Source organism: Podarcis cretensis, assembly GCF_951804945.1.
Source record: "Podarcis cretensis genome assembly, chromosome: 3".
Classification (NCBI taxonomy): domain Eukaryota; kingdom Metazoa; phylum Chordata; class Lepidosauria; order Squamata; family Lacertidae; genus Podarcis; species Podarcis cretensis.
Window position 1 is genome coordinate 66595341 of NC_137172.1, and position 18214 is coordinate 66613554.

General features: G+C 40.4%; 1 protein-coding gene across 7 annotated transcripts in view; it reads right to left on the reverse strand.

The window, feature by feature from the left end:
- Positions 1-18214, reverse strand: part of LAMA2 (laminin subunit alpha 2) — a 390451-nt gene that overhangs the window by 110803 nt on the left and 261434 nt on the right. For all 7 annotated transcript variants that reach the window (XM_079970713.1, XM_079970719.1, XM_079970718.1 and 4 more), the window contains 7 exons: positions 17520-17663; positions 12520-12699; positions 11197-11385; positions 10969-11102; positions 7188-7305; positions 1921-2055; positions 716-840 (listed from right to left, as the gene is read on the reverse strand). In XM_079970713.1, the coding sequence (XP_079826839.1) occupies positions 716-840; positions 1921-2055; positions 7188-7305; positions 10969-11102; positions 11197-11385; positions 12520-12699; positions 17520-17663 (1025 nt within the window). The remainder of the gene's footprint in view (positions 1-715; positions 841-1920; positions 2056-7187; positions 7306-10968; positions 11103-11196; positions 11386-12519; positions 12700-17519; positions 17664-18214) is intronic.

Genomic DNA, 18214 nt, shown 5'->3' on the forward strand with positions numbered 1-18214 from the left:
GGCTCTCTGTCATGAATGCACCTGTTGGTCACTGTGTTAAAGAACAGGCAGCATCTTCAAAGGATGCAAAGAAATGTTGAGTATTGCTAAAGCCTGAAACCAACATAGCACAAGTCTTTTAGATAAAACAATCAGATACAGCATAAAGGACGATGAGAAAAAGAAGAGACCTCTCAGCATAAAATTAATAACATTTTAAGTCACATTTGCAGAAGAATAATGGGATGGAAAGGTCATTAGCATAACATACCCCACCAAATGGATTCAGCATGATAGTATCTCCTTTAAATTATTTGATCGTTCACAAGTTGTCCCAAACCAACATAACATTAAATAAGAACTCGATAAATTACAAAGCCCAGAGCGAGGTACTGTAATGCTTTTATGGCAGCTCAAAATATGAGCATAAGTCTCTCTATGGCTCCCTTGTGATTATATTGAACTTGAAAGCTCCGTTCTAGCTTCACTTGTGAGAATAATTTTTATAATGCTCATTCATTATCCGTTGACTATTACATTTTCCACCCTTTATGGATTTCTACATAGCTAATTAGCCAGGAAGCAATTTCTGAAGCAAGACAATTCAGCAGAGGTGGTTCAGTCACTATTCATTGTGACTCCATGCACTATTCTTTCTAATCACTGACAACTGACCCAGGAGAACCCCGAGGGAGATCTAGGCTAAAGCTAAGGCAGATTTGTAACACAGGCTTACTTGTTGCTTGAAACAGCCAGTGGGCATGCGCAAGGTCGGCAATCATTAGGCGATCCTCTAACAATCCCATAGAACCCAAGGGCACACCTATCACAGTGGTCGCCACTAGTGTTGTGACGGCAGTTCTGCGAAACAAAGAGACAATTTTCAGGAACCAGCTTGAAAACATTTTTGTTCGTCACCACCATTACATAATAACATATTGGTTGGAATAGACCTAAGGTTTGTTTAATCCAGAATTGTGTTTCTCACTCCATTACAATGAAGTGAAGCAAAATGGTGTTGGGTGAGGGAGAGGTGAGAGGGGGACAGAAGGGAAGCCAATACCACATGGGTCATCAGCTGGGGGTTCCCTTCCAAGCTTCCCCTTTTGCTCTGCAGTCTTTAATTCTGCCTCTTTAATGGGACAGTGTTACCCCCCCCCCATTACATTAAATAAGGACAGAATTAAAAAGTTGAAAGCCTATGCTTGGTTAATTCTCCAGGTTTTGGTTTGGTGTAGGAAACATTCCAAGATTTTCTGATTTATTTGTTTATTATTGAAGAACTAGGATCATTTCCAAGATAATCCAAGGGGAGCTCTGGTGAGCTCATCCATCTCTAACTGCATTGGCTCTAGAGATCTAGTGAAGATCACTTGAGTTCTGGCTAGCTATTTGAAATCAATCCCAGCATACAATACTCTTGTCTTCTCCCCACATTACTTTATCTGCTCACATACCCAGAAATACATCTACTTACTACCTGAAGTTCTTCTATTAAGTTGGTCCATACTGTTTTCTGTAATCATCTATTTTTGGGTTTCTTCTCTCAGCTAGTTCCCTATGGGCTACCCGAGTGCGCACGTGTGTGCGCGCACACACACACACACAGAAGAATTGGCCCTATTAGGTTTAGAAACTGGTCCACAGCTTGTGTGGCAATCATGTTGGTAGTATCAACTATGACAAAGTGATGTAGAATACATTCCAGACATGTGCCAATGAGATGTGGCCAGTTGTGTTTCTGCAGCATATGGCTGTTTGTGTTTGTAGTTCATACTTTATTTTCCATTGCAAACTCTGGTGTATATATAGAACAACATATTTATTGAACAAATAAAAAAAATATCAGCTCCATGGCTGCTGTTTTGTTATGGTGCAAAGAACTCTGCACAAAGACAAAATAATTTGATAAACAGTCTAGGCAAAGCATAATTGTTGTACCTGACATATTGAGGTCTCAGGATCACACATGTCACTATGGCCATGGCACTGACACGGAACACAGGCACCAAATGCCGGTCCTGGTCTTCTGCCAGCAGATGTGGAAGGAAGTCTATAAAAACCTGGGGAGCATGTCTGCAAGAAAACACGGTGAGGAAACCAAATGCCATTATATTGTGGCTTGGATAGGAAGGATTGGATAAGACTGCAAACACATCTCCATTCCCACTAGCTTTGACAGGCAACCTGCTCTTCATCATTCCAACTGCATGCTTCAAGCTGTTTTACAAACAGTGCACACTACACTTTAGAAGTAACAGAACCAATCCTAATTGAAAACTCTGCTGCCAGATCCCTTGGGTTGCAAAGCAACACTACTAGGCTTTTCATATTACAGCTAGAGAAACCTTTCATTTAGATGCTCCCTCCTTGTACATCATGTATTTCTCCCGAAATACATAAATACACACACACGGACGCGCGTGTGTGCGTGCGCACACCCACACCCACACACCACTGGCTGTGCAAAGTGAGCAAAAGTACTCTGTATTCACGTTGTCCTTGCTGTGTTTTTCTGAGATGACAAGCTAATATCTGCCTACACACAGGCTGATAGATAACAAGCAAATGCCCAGTGATACTCAGCAAAATATGTCTTCATGGCTACATTATTTATACTTGTATACTTGTATAATTTAAAGACCATAAAAATAAAGAATTCAGGAGAATAAAAATGCTACCATGGCCTGAGACCATTAGTCCTTGAAATAAAATTTATCTAGGTCTTGTACATTTTCTTCACCCAGCAGTAAAAATCAGCAAGCATGCTGAAAATTCCCATCAAAGATGACAGATGCAAAAAAAGGGAAGCAATCCTGCATCTTCTGATCCTCTTTTCTTTCCTATTATTCCCTAATGCACCTCATCTTTAACCAGATTGTAAACCTGTGGACAGAGTTTGCCTTTTCAGAGTTCTACAGAACTGCTTTATAAAATAAAAATAGCAACAGTAAATAATGATGATAACAAAAATGGTAGCGTTATAATGCATCTATAGCTCTTCTGAGAAGTACAGAATCTGAAAATCAACAATAAGTTAGGGAAGAGCCTTGGCTCAGTACATGCTATGAATGCAGAGGTTCAATCCCAGCATCTCCAAGCAGGATTGGTGGTGGGAGGACACTGTCTGAAACCTTGAAGAGCTACTGCTGGACAATGCAGATCAGACACGGGGAAGCTGAGGCCCTGCAGATACTTCTGGATCCTCTAAACAGCATGGTTATAGAAAGCCCCGAAAAGCCACCGCTAGTCAGAAGAACCAGTGGTGTGCCTCACAAGCAGTTTCCTATGTTGCTAGTTGTGTCTTGGGACTCATCACACTTAGAGGGCCTTCACCTTTGAGCTTTCCCAATACTTTGTTTCAGTTATTCTCAGTTTAGGCTTACAGCTTAGCATTTTCATAGCACCAAGACTGATTGGAACATTAAGTTTCCAATGCTATGAACTAATCCTCATTCAGAATGACTGAATACAACGGGACTTGTTTCTGAGTAAACATGCATTCCTGGTGTACAGTATCATGAGACGGTGGCAGAGACACGGCAGCTGCTAACTCAGAACTATGGCTGCTGCACTGCTAGCAGAAGCCAGAGTGGCCTGCCTAATTACAGAAACTCACTCACCAGGCATACACCTGCATAGTTTTGCTGAAGTAGTAACTAGGGATGTTGGAGAGTTCAGACAAAAATGGAACCAGGAACAGAAATTGCTGATGTTAGCTTATTTGTCCCATGTCTGGAAAGGAAATCAATGCAGTGAATAAGATCTGTATTCATTGTTTTAGTTGCTTTCATTTCGCAAATGATGCATTATTGATTACCTTTCCCCCTAATTTACACTGTGACACCTCTGCATTGAAATGAATGGGGTGGAGTAACCTAATGACAACATCATTATGTACGTTATATAATTATACAAATTACATAATTTCACTACAGCAGATAGCAAGAATAATAACCTAGTTTTTGGAAGAAGATGAGCTGCAGTAGAACAGAGACAGTGCTGTGTGCAAGGAGTACAGGGCAGAGTGGAAAATGATGCCTTCCCACAACCTACAGTAAGTAGAAGCCCACATATCTTTAACACAGCCTGGTGGCAACGCAGGTAAGGCTGTCAGGTTCACTTAGCAGCGGAGCCAGCAGACTTCCATGGAACCACCTCATAAACTGACACCAGCACACCTCTATCCCTCCTGCAGCAGTTTTGCAACTTTTTTTTAAAAAAAAAATCTATTCTTACTTTAAAGAACAAAACAAATGAAGAAATAACCGTGTTCTTTAAAAAAGGGGAGACAGCTTCTCTGAAGCATGGCAGGTTGGTGAAAGTGATTGTTCAGCTATTATTTGAATAGCTGGAGTGTATGTTCCTCATACAAATTACAAAACACATACGGTCCAGCTCATATGGCTACTATAAGCCCTCCACAAGTAGCACGGGCTTTCTACATTATTTCTATTGATCCTGTAGAACAATATAGTTCAGGATGCATTTGTCAAAAAGAACTAGAATCATTATAAAGGTTAAAATGGACATGCAGTCTAAAGTGTGACAGAAGTCTCATGCATGCACTTCTACTGCATTCCTGAGGCATTTCAGGACAGAGTTCGTGCACTGAAAAACTATTTCCAGCAGACTTGGGGCCAAACTACATAGATCACAAAGATCTGCAAGAAGCCAGCCTTCCTTCCTTCCTGTTTTCCTTCCTTCCTTCCTTCCTTCCTTCCTTCCTGCAGCATGGGATTGCGACTCTGTCTGGATCAGGATCCCAGCTCAGTAGTGGTGGGGTAGTTTTTTAACCCTTTGTCCTCCACTCTTGGCTGAATTCACATTAGGTCCCCTGCACCTATATTCTGCAATGCCCCCCAAAATCCTGGTTATATCATGTCCACAACAGGGGTGGGAAAAGCATTCAAGCTCCCTTAACCCCACACACCAAGATCCTGATTAAAGCTTGTGCCCTGGCAATTTGTCAAATAAACAACCCCACACTGAAAGGAGCAGATACATGACTAACATCACATGTTTTTGGCCCTTTGGCTGATGGAAGGAGTTTCAGTTCACATTCCCTACATTAGCTTAAGTCTCGTTGATTTCAATGGACCTACTTTCAGCATGTTCAAGTCTGGATACAACCCATTACTTTTAAAGGATTCAGCACATCATTTAAGATCTTTTACATTCACTTTGGATTTGGAAGATTTGGAATGTTAAAGCTGCCAACTGAACATACCTGCTGCTCATCTGGCATCATCAAGGTTTGGGGAAAATTCTAATTGAGATGAATAATAACACATGAAGAATTTGTTCTTCACTATATATTCCTGAATTCTGTGAACTGTAGTTATCAAAAACAAGCACCATAATAGAATGTTTTAAAAGTGCCAGTAACTTTAGAAATTATACCCTTGACATCGGATATGAATAAATAACCAATATGACAGTTCTTTGAATAACAATAAAATCTTTCCTGTTTCATCTGATATGCTATTTATATTCCTCTGTGAAATAATTTCAGAGAGGGAAATGTGAGCAAAATATGATAATATATATGATATAATAATATTTCTCAGTTGATAAGCTGCGCATAGTGTATTTTTTTTTTGTTTTTAAGAAAATCACAATTGTACTTTGGATGTAAGATGTAAAGGTTTTCAAGTCCCTGTCATCTTTAAATTCCATTATAACAACTTTGATATGTATACAACTAATAACAAAATTAAAGAACATAAGTGCCAATCTCAATGAAAAAGTCCCCCCTCCCAAAAGCAGGAAAGCAAAATCATAAAGAACTGCAATACAAAGTTGGTGCACTAAGAGTATGCTCAATGACTGCTTAGCATAGCCTTTACAGCCCTGTCCAATTTTGTTTATATCCACCCCAATTTATTGACCCACCCATTTATTGAGCACCCATCCATTTTATTAGAACACCCACCTATTTTATTAGAGCACCTACTTACTAACCTAGTTAAATCCTCAAAGTGCTGTCTGGATTGCCTCCTGCTGCACAGTATGAAAATACCATTGGTCTGGAATTGTGACAGCAGATTCACAAGAACATAAGCATCACCTGGCATAATTAGACCAAATCCAATTTAATCTAGCGTCATGGGTCAAATCCAACTTAGTTATACCCAGAGTAGGCCTATGGAAATCAGTGGATGAGACTAACTTCAATAGGTCTATTCAGGGTCCAAACTGGATGTCATAAAGGTACATGCAAGATCAAATCTCTCGACTCTTCTCTAAAGGTTAAAAGCAGCCATAGGGATGTAGGGCTAAATGGGATTGGGTCCAGAGCATGGGGTATATGTGTGTGTGTTAATACTCTGTGTCCTTTTTCAATCAAAATAATGTCCCCGAAAACTGCTCTTTGTCCTGCAGATGGAAACAGGTATTCTATATTAAAATGGGGGGGGGGGGAGTGACGTGGCAGTGCACCTCTGAAAGTGTGGGCATTTATAACACACCCCCAACACACACACTCCACGCCACGCCATGCCACGGCACACTGTGCTTTGGTAGAACTGAATGTATGGCTGTATCAAGATTATTTGCATGGTCCTGATGCACAGAATATAGAGGGGTGGAGGAAGATACAAATGAACTGAAGGAACAGAAAGTTGTAACAAACTGTGTAAGCTCCAGTTCTGGAACAAATTCTGGAACTTCACCAAGTTAAACTGGAATTCAGGAAAATAAGAACACAGGAAGAAACTGGAAGAAACAATAACAGGGACGGGGAACCTGTGCTCTGTCCCTGCCCAAATGATGTTGGACTACAGCCCCCAAATCCATTACCTCTAGCCATGCTGACAGGGGCTGATTGGAGTTGGAGTCCAACGACATCCATAGGGCTACATGTTTCCCAGTCCTTTCATAAAGGAATGGAATGCTGCATAGGAGCTGACTTGGGCCCCAGGTTATGGGTGCCCAGTGCGTGTGACGTCATGGCATCATGAAATCATGTGCAACCTCTGGTCTTGGGTTCAGAGGTGTCAGAAGGCTTCGGACAGCATCTCCAAGGCCTTGCGAGACCTCAGAAGTTGTGTGGGGGTCCTGAGGTGTGGGTGCTGAACACCCACAACAATTTTTGTGTGTGCGTTCAGGCACCCAGAGCCCCCTATAGTTGGTGGAAACCTTATTCATCTCATCACTACTGATAAAGTGGATACAGTATAGACAACATAGTGAAAGAGTTACTCTACCTCACAAGACAAGCCAAAATAACCCAAAGGGCACTCGCATTTCTCAATAAGTTGTGCACGAGGTGTCCTTCCCGACACATTTCCTTCTTCTGCAACTTCCATGGAGATCTCAGAAATTCTGGCAGAAGGGTGGAGAAAAAATTAAAACTAGCTAATGAATCTCTTCAGCATTGATTTGGCTTTAGTTGATACACAACATTGAATATAGCTACTTTTTCCTCAGCCTCTTGGCATCATTCATATAAGAAAAAAACACCACACATTTATTTTTGTCTGTCTCAAAGGAAGATCAAAGCTAGCACCATTTTTAACATCGTTTATAGCCGCGATTAGTCTGACCAAGGGAACTAATGTAAAGTATACTTGCATATTCGCCTTCAGTGTTGTTTTGTTTTAATTTTAGAGCTAAAATAACAAGAACTCGGCAAACAAAATGAAACTTTCAGGATGTGCAACACACTTCAAAGACACTGCCGACTTGCCTTTCCAAGACTGTTTTTAAGATCTGCAGCCAGAATCTAGTATTTTGTCAGAATATCATGAAGAAACTCAAACAGATGCTCCAACGCACTTATCATGCCATGTAAGGTTTTTCCCCCTATTTTTTTTTTTAGAGACAGCAAACACATTGCTGAGTCTTCTCCACCTCACCTCATTAGATTATACCTTCCTTATGAAGGATGCTGCTGTGCATGTATGTGTGGTGTGCACACAAGCACACACACACGTGTACATGTGTATGTATGAGTATGCATGGGTTTAAAGCAGGAGTGGGGAGGCAGTGGGGCAGAAGAGATGTGGTGGATGTTTATACTACAGAGAACACTTTGGAAGGGAGTAAGTCATAGAAAGATAAGAAAATAAATGGGGGGGGGGAGGTTCCTACACATTCAGTGCCTGACTGGTGACTTACCTAGCAATTTCTGTACTTTTGTTACAAAGAACGTTGCCATTTTGGAACCAGTAGAATTGATCCATGTGCCATAAAAACAGAGTGCTGAGAGACAGAAGCAGCTAAAACAGAAAGCAGCTAACTACATACATGAGTTCCAAAACAAAAACAAATCACCTGTGGCATGTTAGAAAGCTCATGGCAAGTGAGGGCTGGCTGTTGCCTAGAGTCCACTTAAAGGATTTTTAACACAGATAACCAGTTTATATTAGAAATTCTGGAAAAAAAGACTAAAATGGAGCAAACAGTTCCAGTTCAAGTAAATAGAGTGTCCTTGTCCACTTTTCTTGAAAAAGGAAAACAGCCACATAATGGAAGAAATGTTTCAATTTTGAGCAGTAAATCTGAATCTGGGAACAACCAAATTAACACAGCAGGAGAAAAATGTTTGGCTTTAGGTTTTTTAATGGCAGCCTCTGAATCACTTGCTGTAATAGCGTCACTTTCATGCAGAAACATGATTAGCGTTGTGGCTAAATTACATAGCTAATATAGAGTTACCACTGGAATTAAGCTATTTTTACACTTGAACCTACTGTCAGTGTAAAGTCTCTCTGTATTATTTTGCTGCAATGTCTCGGTGATCTGCAGTGTTGCATTTGCAAACATGTCAGACAACTCCCCCTTTTAAAATATGTGCCAGAATTAAGGAATCAGTTCCCAAAGACTCAAAGGAAAAGTCTGACTTCATTGAAGCTAATAATGGCCCTCTTAGCTGCCCCAATTCTCCTTGCCCCTGGTATGCCCTGTACCCTTTGCAGTTTGGAATCACAGGTACATAGTGCCGCTGGATCTGCAAACTTCTTAATGCACTGCTAAACTACCAGCCTTCTGGTAGGGGCAAGAAGAGGCAAGAAACTAGAGAGCACTTGCTTTGCAGTGGGATGGAGTTTGTCAAGGGTGAGGAAGATGCAGTGAATTTTCCCCCATTCTATAACTGTGATTCGTCCCCTTTCCCCATGTTTCAGAGCAATACTTTTGGACCACTTTTTCTTACGCCTTACCCTCAGAAAAGAATTGTCCAAAATGATTAAAGATTGTGTTGGCAAAAAGTAGTGAACAATTGTTTACTTTTTAATACACTTTGAAAAACTAAATGGCATTGTGAATAATCAGCAAGGTGCATTATGCAACCCCTGCCCCCAACAAAAGGATTCTTTTGGTAATAGAATCATTTCAATAAAAATACAAAATTTACAAGAGATAGGAGTACCACTGTTCCATAAAGGTAGGGTATTCAAGTCACCTAAGGGCAACTTGCATCATTATTTCACATTGAGTTGGTTCCTATGATCAATAGCTAGAGAACAACTGCTCAAGCAAGCAAGCAAGCAACTCATGTGAGCAGCAAACTCCAGTAACATTACGGCTCCTCTTCTATGAACTGGAAAATGTGTGTGGGCAGTGAGTCGGTGGCGGATCTGCAGAACTCAGTCATTTGTTAAAATTTAGAGCAACTGGGAAACTGACATGTTATGCAGTGCAGTTTATTATGATGCACACTCACACAGACACTCATAGTGCTCAGTTGGGTTTACGTCAAGACGAGCATCATGCCTTGGCTTAGCCCTGGGATAGTTGAAGCTGGGATTTAGTTCAAGGGCAGATAAATGAGGATCAGAAAGGAAACAGACACAATCATAGATAGGCATGTAGTCAGATACTGGATTAGGCAGGGAAGGATCAAAGGTCCCAGGGTCAATAAGACATGGTTATAGGTGTGGGGTGGTGGTGGTAGTACTAGATATGGCAGATGGGAAGAAAGAAAAAACACAGAGGCAAGTGCAAAATCATAACAGGGCAGAACATTGAGTTTCAAGGCAGCAATAGAGTTAAAGGGTCCAGAAGCAGATGCAAAGCAGAAATCAGGGGAAGCTAACAAAGCGTAGTCACAGTAAACAAATATGACTCCAACTGATAAGCTGGCTTCAATGGGCTTGGTGTACTGATTGGTGTGGGGAGTCAGCTGATTCTCTTCAAGCTGGAAGGTCATGTGATTCTTTTCAGGCAACCTACTGGGCACCTTTCCCCCTAAAACAGGCAAAGGAGAAGCCTAGCTTGCCTGGCTTCCTGAGGATCCAGAGACTACAGGTGCTGCACTCGCTGATTTGAATTCCCAGCCTTGGGGCTTTAGAGAAAGTGTGGAGAATTGCAGCCAAAGTGGTCGCAATAAATTGACTTTGTAATGTGAACAATTCTTTTAATCCTCCTACCTAGTCTATCCCTGGACTAATGCAAGGCTAGCCATTGAATTTCATGGCTGAGTGAGGAGTTGAAAATGGGCACCTGCAGCTTAAAACTGACACACTATTACACCATACTGGCCTTGAGACATCCATGTTGCCTAATAGTGACCCCCTGAAGGGATTTGGTCCCACTACTCAAAATGTAACCCTCTTCTACTTTCTGCAATTAGTTACTGACTGGCAACTCTTTAGTTAGCAGATTTAAAAGGGGTTGTCGTGCACCCTCATTCTCTTGGATTCTCTTTTACTGACTATAGTTGCTGTCAGTGATTAATTTCAAGGATGAAAGGTTCTGCCATTTAAGCCATATGGAGATTTATATAAAAAAAGTAGTTTATTGGCCTAGTCCAACACAGGTTCTCTTCAGCCTACTGACACCAGTGGTGCAAGTTGGAGATAATACTGTGTGAGACTGTACATTAGAAGAGACTAACTTAATCAGGCCAAATGGAAGCTGGACCTGAGGGCAACAACTGGCGGCTTGTGCCTTTCCTGTGAAAATGAATCCCCTCTGAAAATTACCTGGAGATTGATAACAGATGCCGAGGTTATAAATATTGATTGCATCATGCAAAATGGTTACCTGCTTTGCCTCATGAAGCTGCCATGGGTAGCCTTAATGAGTATGTAATGAATGTTGTACAAAACATCCATGAAGTCCTCACGGGTCACAGTCCTACTGAGCCTTGGGTCGTCACTGTGATATTTCCACTCATGCTGAAAGGGAAACAACATCAACGCCTCAAATGATTTAACTGTTTCCAAAGTGCCAGTGACACAGCTTCTTGAACAGGTTGGATTGAAAAATTACCTCTGTCATTTCTATCTCATGTCTTGTCAATTGACCATTCAGAGGAGCAGCTATGTGCCTGACAATAATCCTCGTATGGGTGGGAAGCCCACCTCTGATTATGACCTGTGGGTTGTAGGTTGCAAAGCCAGTCTCTTCTCGTGCTTCAAAGAAGATTGCATATTTCAGCTTTCCCCCATAAGCTGTCAACTAACAAAGAAAATAAAACCCATATAAACATTGACTGGAAACCAACACCATATGCAGTTATTATTATTATTTTAAAAAATCAGAAGAACATACATATTAAAATAATGATCTTTTTTTCAATGAGACTAAAGGTCTGAAAGCATTATTTTGTGGATCTAAACATTATGTAGCTGTAGGTGAATGTATTTTTCCAATATGTTTAGAATATGTTTTTGAGCTCTTCAGTTAGCAAAAACCTAATCAGTTCACTTCTGTGTTGTGTACTCCACATAACAGACCCACAAAATGACTTAAGATGAACCTATGAAGCCCAATTCCCCATGTCCATTTTAGGGAACAGTCTCAGCCATTTTTGTATGGTGACGTGAAAAACAAATTTCTTGTTTTTCACAACACTCTTATTTTTCCTGTAACAGGCTAACAAGTCAATCCCTCTAGAATTTGAAATGAAACAAAGCAAAACACAGCAGCCTACATCAAGATAACCTAAAGCACATTCCAACATGGTGGCTGTTGTGGGAGCTTTTTCTACTACACTTCCCAAGTGCACTGCTCTCAGTATAGCTGGAGGGTTAGGGTCAGCTAGAAAGAGACTGTGTTTCTTTCTGGATAATCCCAAATTGATCAAGGTCAGCTATAGCTATAGGTTATGAACAGAATTTTGTACTTAAGAGTATTGTATTGTAATGATTTCCTCAGTACTCAGATGGCTGTGCCTCAGCATACCCTGAACTGCAAATGTTATTAAAGAGCGTTTTTCCAGTATTCCAACAGAGCTTGCCTCTATCTGGGATGAGAAGAGCAAATAAGGAGAGTTCTGCCAGTTTTATTTTATTTAATAAATACAATATATACTAACTTAGTTGAGAGTTGTTTTTCTGTATAAACAATAAAATCATGTTCAGAAAGATTCATTTGGCTATTTGGGGGTGGGAACCCAATGGTTTTTCATGAAGATTTTTAAAAAACTTTTGCAAATCTTAGGGTTCTCCCAAGACTGCCCATTTAGCTACAAAAGGACCAGCAGGTAAACAATTGTGACTGTTATATGATTCAGTTCATCTTACCCTTCCTAGGGAAACAAAATGTAAAATCGGCAAAATATCAGCTCCAATAAGAATTCATTCCCTTTACCTTCCGTCCTTCAAACTGTTTTGGAAGTCTCCAGTAAAACGGTTCTGAGCGTAACTCTTGAGTGACCAAGTCGATATTTGCAATTGTCTCTGGGTATTGGTATATAATCCCTTGGACAGTTTGCTGCTTGACATTTTCATCAACAAGAGGAAGAATGACTTGATCTGGTTTCAGAGTCAACTATAGTAATTAAAAGATTAGACAAATGAAAGATTTTCTTCTTCTTTGTGGACAAACAATATTAATTATCTGAAGATTAAATATTTTATCAAACAAGCAAGATAACAATAAAATATACACTGGAATATGCATAGTAAAACATTGAATAGTACATACTCAGAGACATCCTACAAACCATCTTGGCTGCGAGTCCTGGAAGACCTGCTCCTTGCCTTGCAGGCCTTTCCCCACCTGGCCTAGGAGGACAGGGCCCTGATTGACTCCAGCTGCAGAAGCTGATGCAGCTGATCAGACTCTTGGGCTGGGTTGTTGTTGCAGTTGCTGCAAGAAGGCGTTGCTGCAGTTGACTTTTTGTATCTGTATTTTAGATCTTGTTGTGATTTACGTGGAAATTGTTAGTTTGGTTGTGCATGTTTTAATATTTATTGTTTAATTTAATATTTATTGTTTATGACTACTTTTGTTATGTTATAGTTATGTATTTTTTCATGTTATTAGCTGCCTTGAGCATGGTTTGAAATGTGAAAATATGTATGTATGTATGTATGCATGCATGCATGCATGCATGCATGTATGTATGTATTAAAAGACTTAATGGCATTCACCTTTGTATTATTCAGGCAAATGTGAATTAAACATAACAAACTCTGCATAGTGCTCTATGGTTTGTTTACTATCTTTGCACCAGATGTATTGTGTAAGTTTAGCAACTGTTGCTGTTTTCCATACTTCAGGGCACAATCCTATCAAACAACGTAAAGGGCTATCAGATTAAGGACAAGCTCTGGGGGGAATGGCAAATATGACACCACCACAAAAGAGTCAGAAGTACAGAGCCATTGGAACAACGAAATCAAGTAAAGTCATGGTTGGGATTTGGGTAGCACAGGAAAAGAGCATGCTCTTATAATTATAACCTATAATGTGGTTGTCAAGGGCAGAGGGATAGTCAGTCCATGCAGGAGCCAGACCCCTTTTGTATTTTCTGTTTGACTGTATTTCTTCTTCCCTACTAGGCTGAGCACTGGCTATAGTGGATATTCCACTTGATGTTTTGAATCTTTGGTCCTGGAGAAATGTGAATGTAGAATTGCTCTGACTGATGGAGATGCACAGGCCAGAGAAAATGCCTGGGTTGGATGAATGTAGATATTAGACCTCATTTAGCCTATATATAACTTAAGAGATTCTCAGGTTTCACATCAAAAATCTATTGCTTGTGCAAGACCTCATGTGACATTTCTTAGTTTGCAATCTCATCTTGACCTAGTTTTTTTAATTTTGAGAAAGTTTTAAAAAATAAAAATAAAACAGGTAGGCTTTTTGAAAACGGCAAAAACATGCCAGACAAACTTACAGAAATCAAAGAAATCTGAAAGAACATCACAATAATTAATTTCTCACATACAAAGAAAAATTGTGTAGAATACTAAACAAGTACGAGGGGAGAATCTGAAACTACACAGAATTGCACTGATGCTAAAGATGCAGATACGGCAATTAAATTAAGAAAAGAAAACCATCCCTGAAAACATCAGTCTCTTTGTGGAGCTTCACAAAATTCCTGTCTAGCAAAGAAGAAGAGATGAGGCCCTGAACTGACATTATTATTTTTCTACTGTATCTGTAGCAGTATGACAGCACATTTCTTTGAAGTGCTAATGCCAAAATGAAGTGTCTGATTTCACTCTGGAGGTGTTCCCAGCTCTCATGCATTAGACATGCTAATCAGCAAGAAACTGGTTAATGCACAAAGTATTTGAAATGTACGCCTCAGTGTCATGGTACCGGTGTATAAGAGGGTTTTGCCAGTTGCACTCAATCTGTTCTAAAATAGATGGGAAGAGTTACAAGTTTTTAATGTTCAGAAAGAAAGAGACTGCAGTGTGAAGCTGCAAGCCTCATTTGATATGAGAATTCAAAGAGGGATAATTGATCATTAGGGAAATATTAAATCAGTATTTTAAATCAGGTGCACCTGCACCTTCCAAAGGGAGTGGTTGCAGGAGAGGTGATGCTTTGATTAACTTAGGCTTCAGTCCTATGCCTATTTACCTAGGAGTAAGCCCCACTTCTGCTACAATGCAATCCTATGCATGTTTACTCGGCTCTGCTCAACACACTTGGACTTACTTCAAAGTCAACATGCATAGGTTTGCTTTGTCTATATTTAATGTTTACTGACTCTGTTTTATTCTCCTCCCAGGCCACAATCGATAAATGAAATTGGACCATACCTGACTATAAAAGGTCTCCCTTTCAAGGAATGCATAATTCCTTATCAAAGGTATCTCCTTTCAAGGAATGGCAGAAGGCCAGTTGATAAATATATGTACTGTACTTCACTTTATTTTTTATCACTTGATTAGTCAACAAATGGTGTCTTGTGGCTAAATGTGTGAACAAACCCCTATTAACTGAATAGGATGACATTTGTGGAGGTGATATGTGAAAGTTCTGTATCTGGTGTTTGATCTGTAATGGCTCATTCATGTGCAAACCAACACTTAATGGTGCAGTCTTCAGTTGATGCGTGAACCAGCTTGGACTCTTCAACAACTTGTCACACACAGCACAGTACTGACCTTTTTGGGGGGTCTCCCCCTCTAGTACTCAGTCTATTTGAAAATCTTGATGCGAGTTCTATGAAAGGTTCTGATCAGTACAGAAGCAAGATGGAACATGAATTTTAAAAGCTTAAATTTCCATATAGTGCAAAGGTAACGGTATAATAAGTGTCCCAAATCTTTCCCTACAGATTTTGCATTCCATGTACAGTCAAGAAAAATGTGGATAAAGCCATTAAGCTACCGAAGTTGCATCATCTATGATTTTATGTTTCTGGAATTCCATTGTCCCTCTTTCTTCCATTGCCTTTTAAAAACAAAACTGTAGCGTGGGAAGGGGCAAAGCAGGGAAAGGTGATCCCCCAAATATATTTCTTTATCTCCATGTCTGACAAAGGTATGCTTCACATGGCTCCTCAGTTTCTCAGGCTAAAAGTAGAAATTGCCTGTTTCCGAATCTTAATATTTGACAATTGCTGAACTCTTTTGAATGATTGCATGGATATTTTTTACCTTTATCAACAACAAAAGTCTTAAAAGGTGGATTTTTACTGCAGCTGGCAGGGGTAAGCTAACACATAATCCCCTCTCTGCTAGCCTTTGTCAGCAGGAAGAGAATCTCCAGCTGAGAGACAGGACCACTGCCACACTAGAGGTTTCAGCTTCACCCAACATGGTACCACTGGCAGTTTTCCTTCCAGCAGAAAGGACCAACATAGATATGTTGTTTGAAAAGCCACATGATAGTGTGGTACCCAGGAATTGACACAATGTTCTAAATGACGTTTAAACAGTGCAGCATTATAATTTCTGATAGTCAGACATACTGAATCAGTGCATCTGACATCTGTAAAACACATGGGGATTATGCTAATCCACATGTTGATAACTTTTTGTTCATAGGATCACTGTAGGTGGACAGCAGAACTGTGGGGGGACGGACAGCAACAATAGCACCAAACTGTACACTATTTGTTCTCTCTTTTCTCCCATCTTTTCACTAAGTACTACAGTGAGTGGGGAAGTGCCTTTGTCTTGGACACATTGGTTTAGTGATGACAATTTAATGCTCTTTTTTTGAAGTCACAGAATCACACTGTTGATTGACATGCGTTATGCGACAGTGCCCCAAAATCCTTCTAAGTAGCCAATTATTCCCTTCTTGTGCAAATTATACATTTTGTCAAAGCACTGGCAAATGTTTCTTAATACTGAAATCAGCCTTAAAAGCAGAAGAAACTTGCTGGTTCCTAAGGCAGGAAATCTTTCTACATTTTGATCACAAGGGACATCCCACTGAAGAAGGTATGTCAACACCTAAAGTACTGGAAGGGGTTTTCAAAATTATTTGGCAGTGCTGGCTGGAGCTGATGTGAGTTGCAGCCCAAAACATTTGCAGGGCACGAAGTTGGGGGAGGCTGGTAGAAAGTTATATTCAAGGACACAAACAAGACAAAATGTATAATATATACAAGTGCCAGAAGATAATAACTGGCTAGGTGATAGCACTACTTAGAAGTTTGGCACCCGATGCAAGCCCTGCTGAGATTTGTTCCACTCTGAGCTCCCGGGTGCAAACCCTGCTTCCTTTGCAAACACAGCCTGACTTTTAAAACACATGATCAAACGATGCCTAAAGAGAAACAGTGCTTCTTTCTGTAGGATTTGCAGCCACCACTCTACCACTGACAGCCATCCATCTCCAAGGTAGTGGTGGAGCTGAAACTAAGTACAAGATAGGATGCCATACCATATCAATATTGCTTAAAGAACATGTCTGTTAAAGGTATGTTTCTTACTTGTTTTAATTTCCTGGTATTTTGGAGCTTAAGTGGACATGGAAAATGCTGGAACTTATTAAACTGCAAGGTCCCCCCCCCCTTTAATTGAATATATTAGCAATCCATTATTCTGGGTAGAAATGAAAACCTCTGATTTTCCTCAGAGCTTTGCATTTGAAAAACAAAGCTCTGAAGTGCTACGTTTTCTCATGGAACCATTTTCCTTGGTTGATTACATCACCTTTCTTCAGGGTTTTAATAGCTTTGCTCTGAGGCCTGACACCTATTGTGAATGTTTTGACCCTGATTGCCTACTGGAACATGGCCTTCTACCCATTTCTCATAAGTGCACAATGAAAAACACTGCTTAAATGCTTTGCTACACTTTCTAGTTCCATCTCTGTCTTGGACTAAAAGACACCAGCAGGAAACAACATTATTGCATTACATGGCTCAGCAGCACCTTACTCACCCACATGCGGACCAGCCCCTTTGCCTCGCTGCACTGTGATGTCAAGCCAAAACAGTAGCAGCTGCTGCAGCCAAGTGGGTTTCTGGCAGAAAGTCCAAACCTGCCAGGTTTGCACCTGTCACAGTAGACACCCTCCACATTAACCTATTGTAGAAAGAGGGAAACACTTTAGAGACAACAGCTCCTTTTCACACATCAAAATACTCACACACTGTGTGGTTCTTACAGCAAGTAGTTATCGCAGTTAGATTCTTTAAGATATATATTGACTTGGACAAACGGTAGTATGAAGACCTGGAGATAAATACGCTGACGTCTGCAGAATACATTGCAACTGTACAAAACTTCACAAACTTACGTGGCTGCTATCCTGTATTCAAACATGCATCACTGGGAAGCATGAGAACTGAGTTCTAGATCATAATGGTTCAGCTCCAGAACAAGTTAATATCCAGCAAGGCTCATCACAGGGATACACAGATCTGGTTCATGCTGTCAATTGCAGCTCAGTGCAAAACACCCAAATGTGAAGTTTCTAGACAGGAGATTGTAGGCACTACACTCATCTCCTGGTTCTACTGCTACTAAGCCATGGTTTGCCTTAGCATGTCATCTGGTCGCAGGCTGGTGGCTTGTCTCACTTCAGACAAACCATGAGCTACAACCAATGTGCTGCTTCCAGGTAGGCATAACAA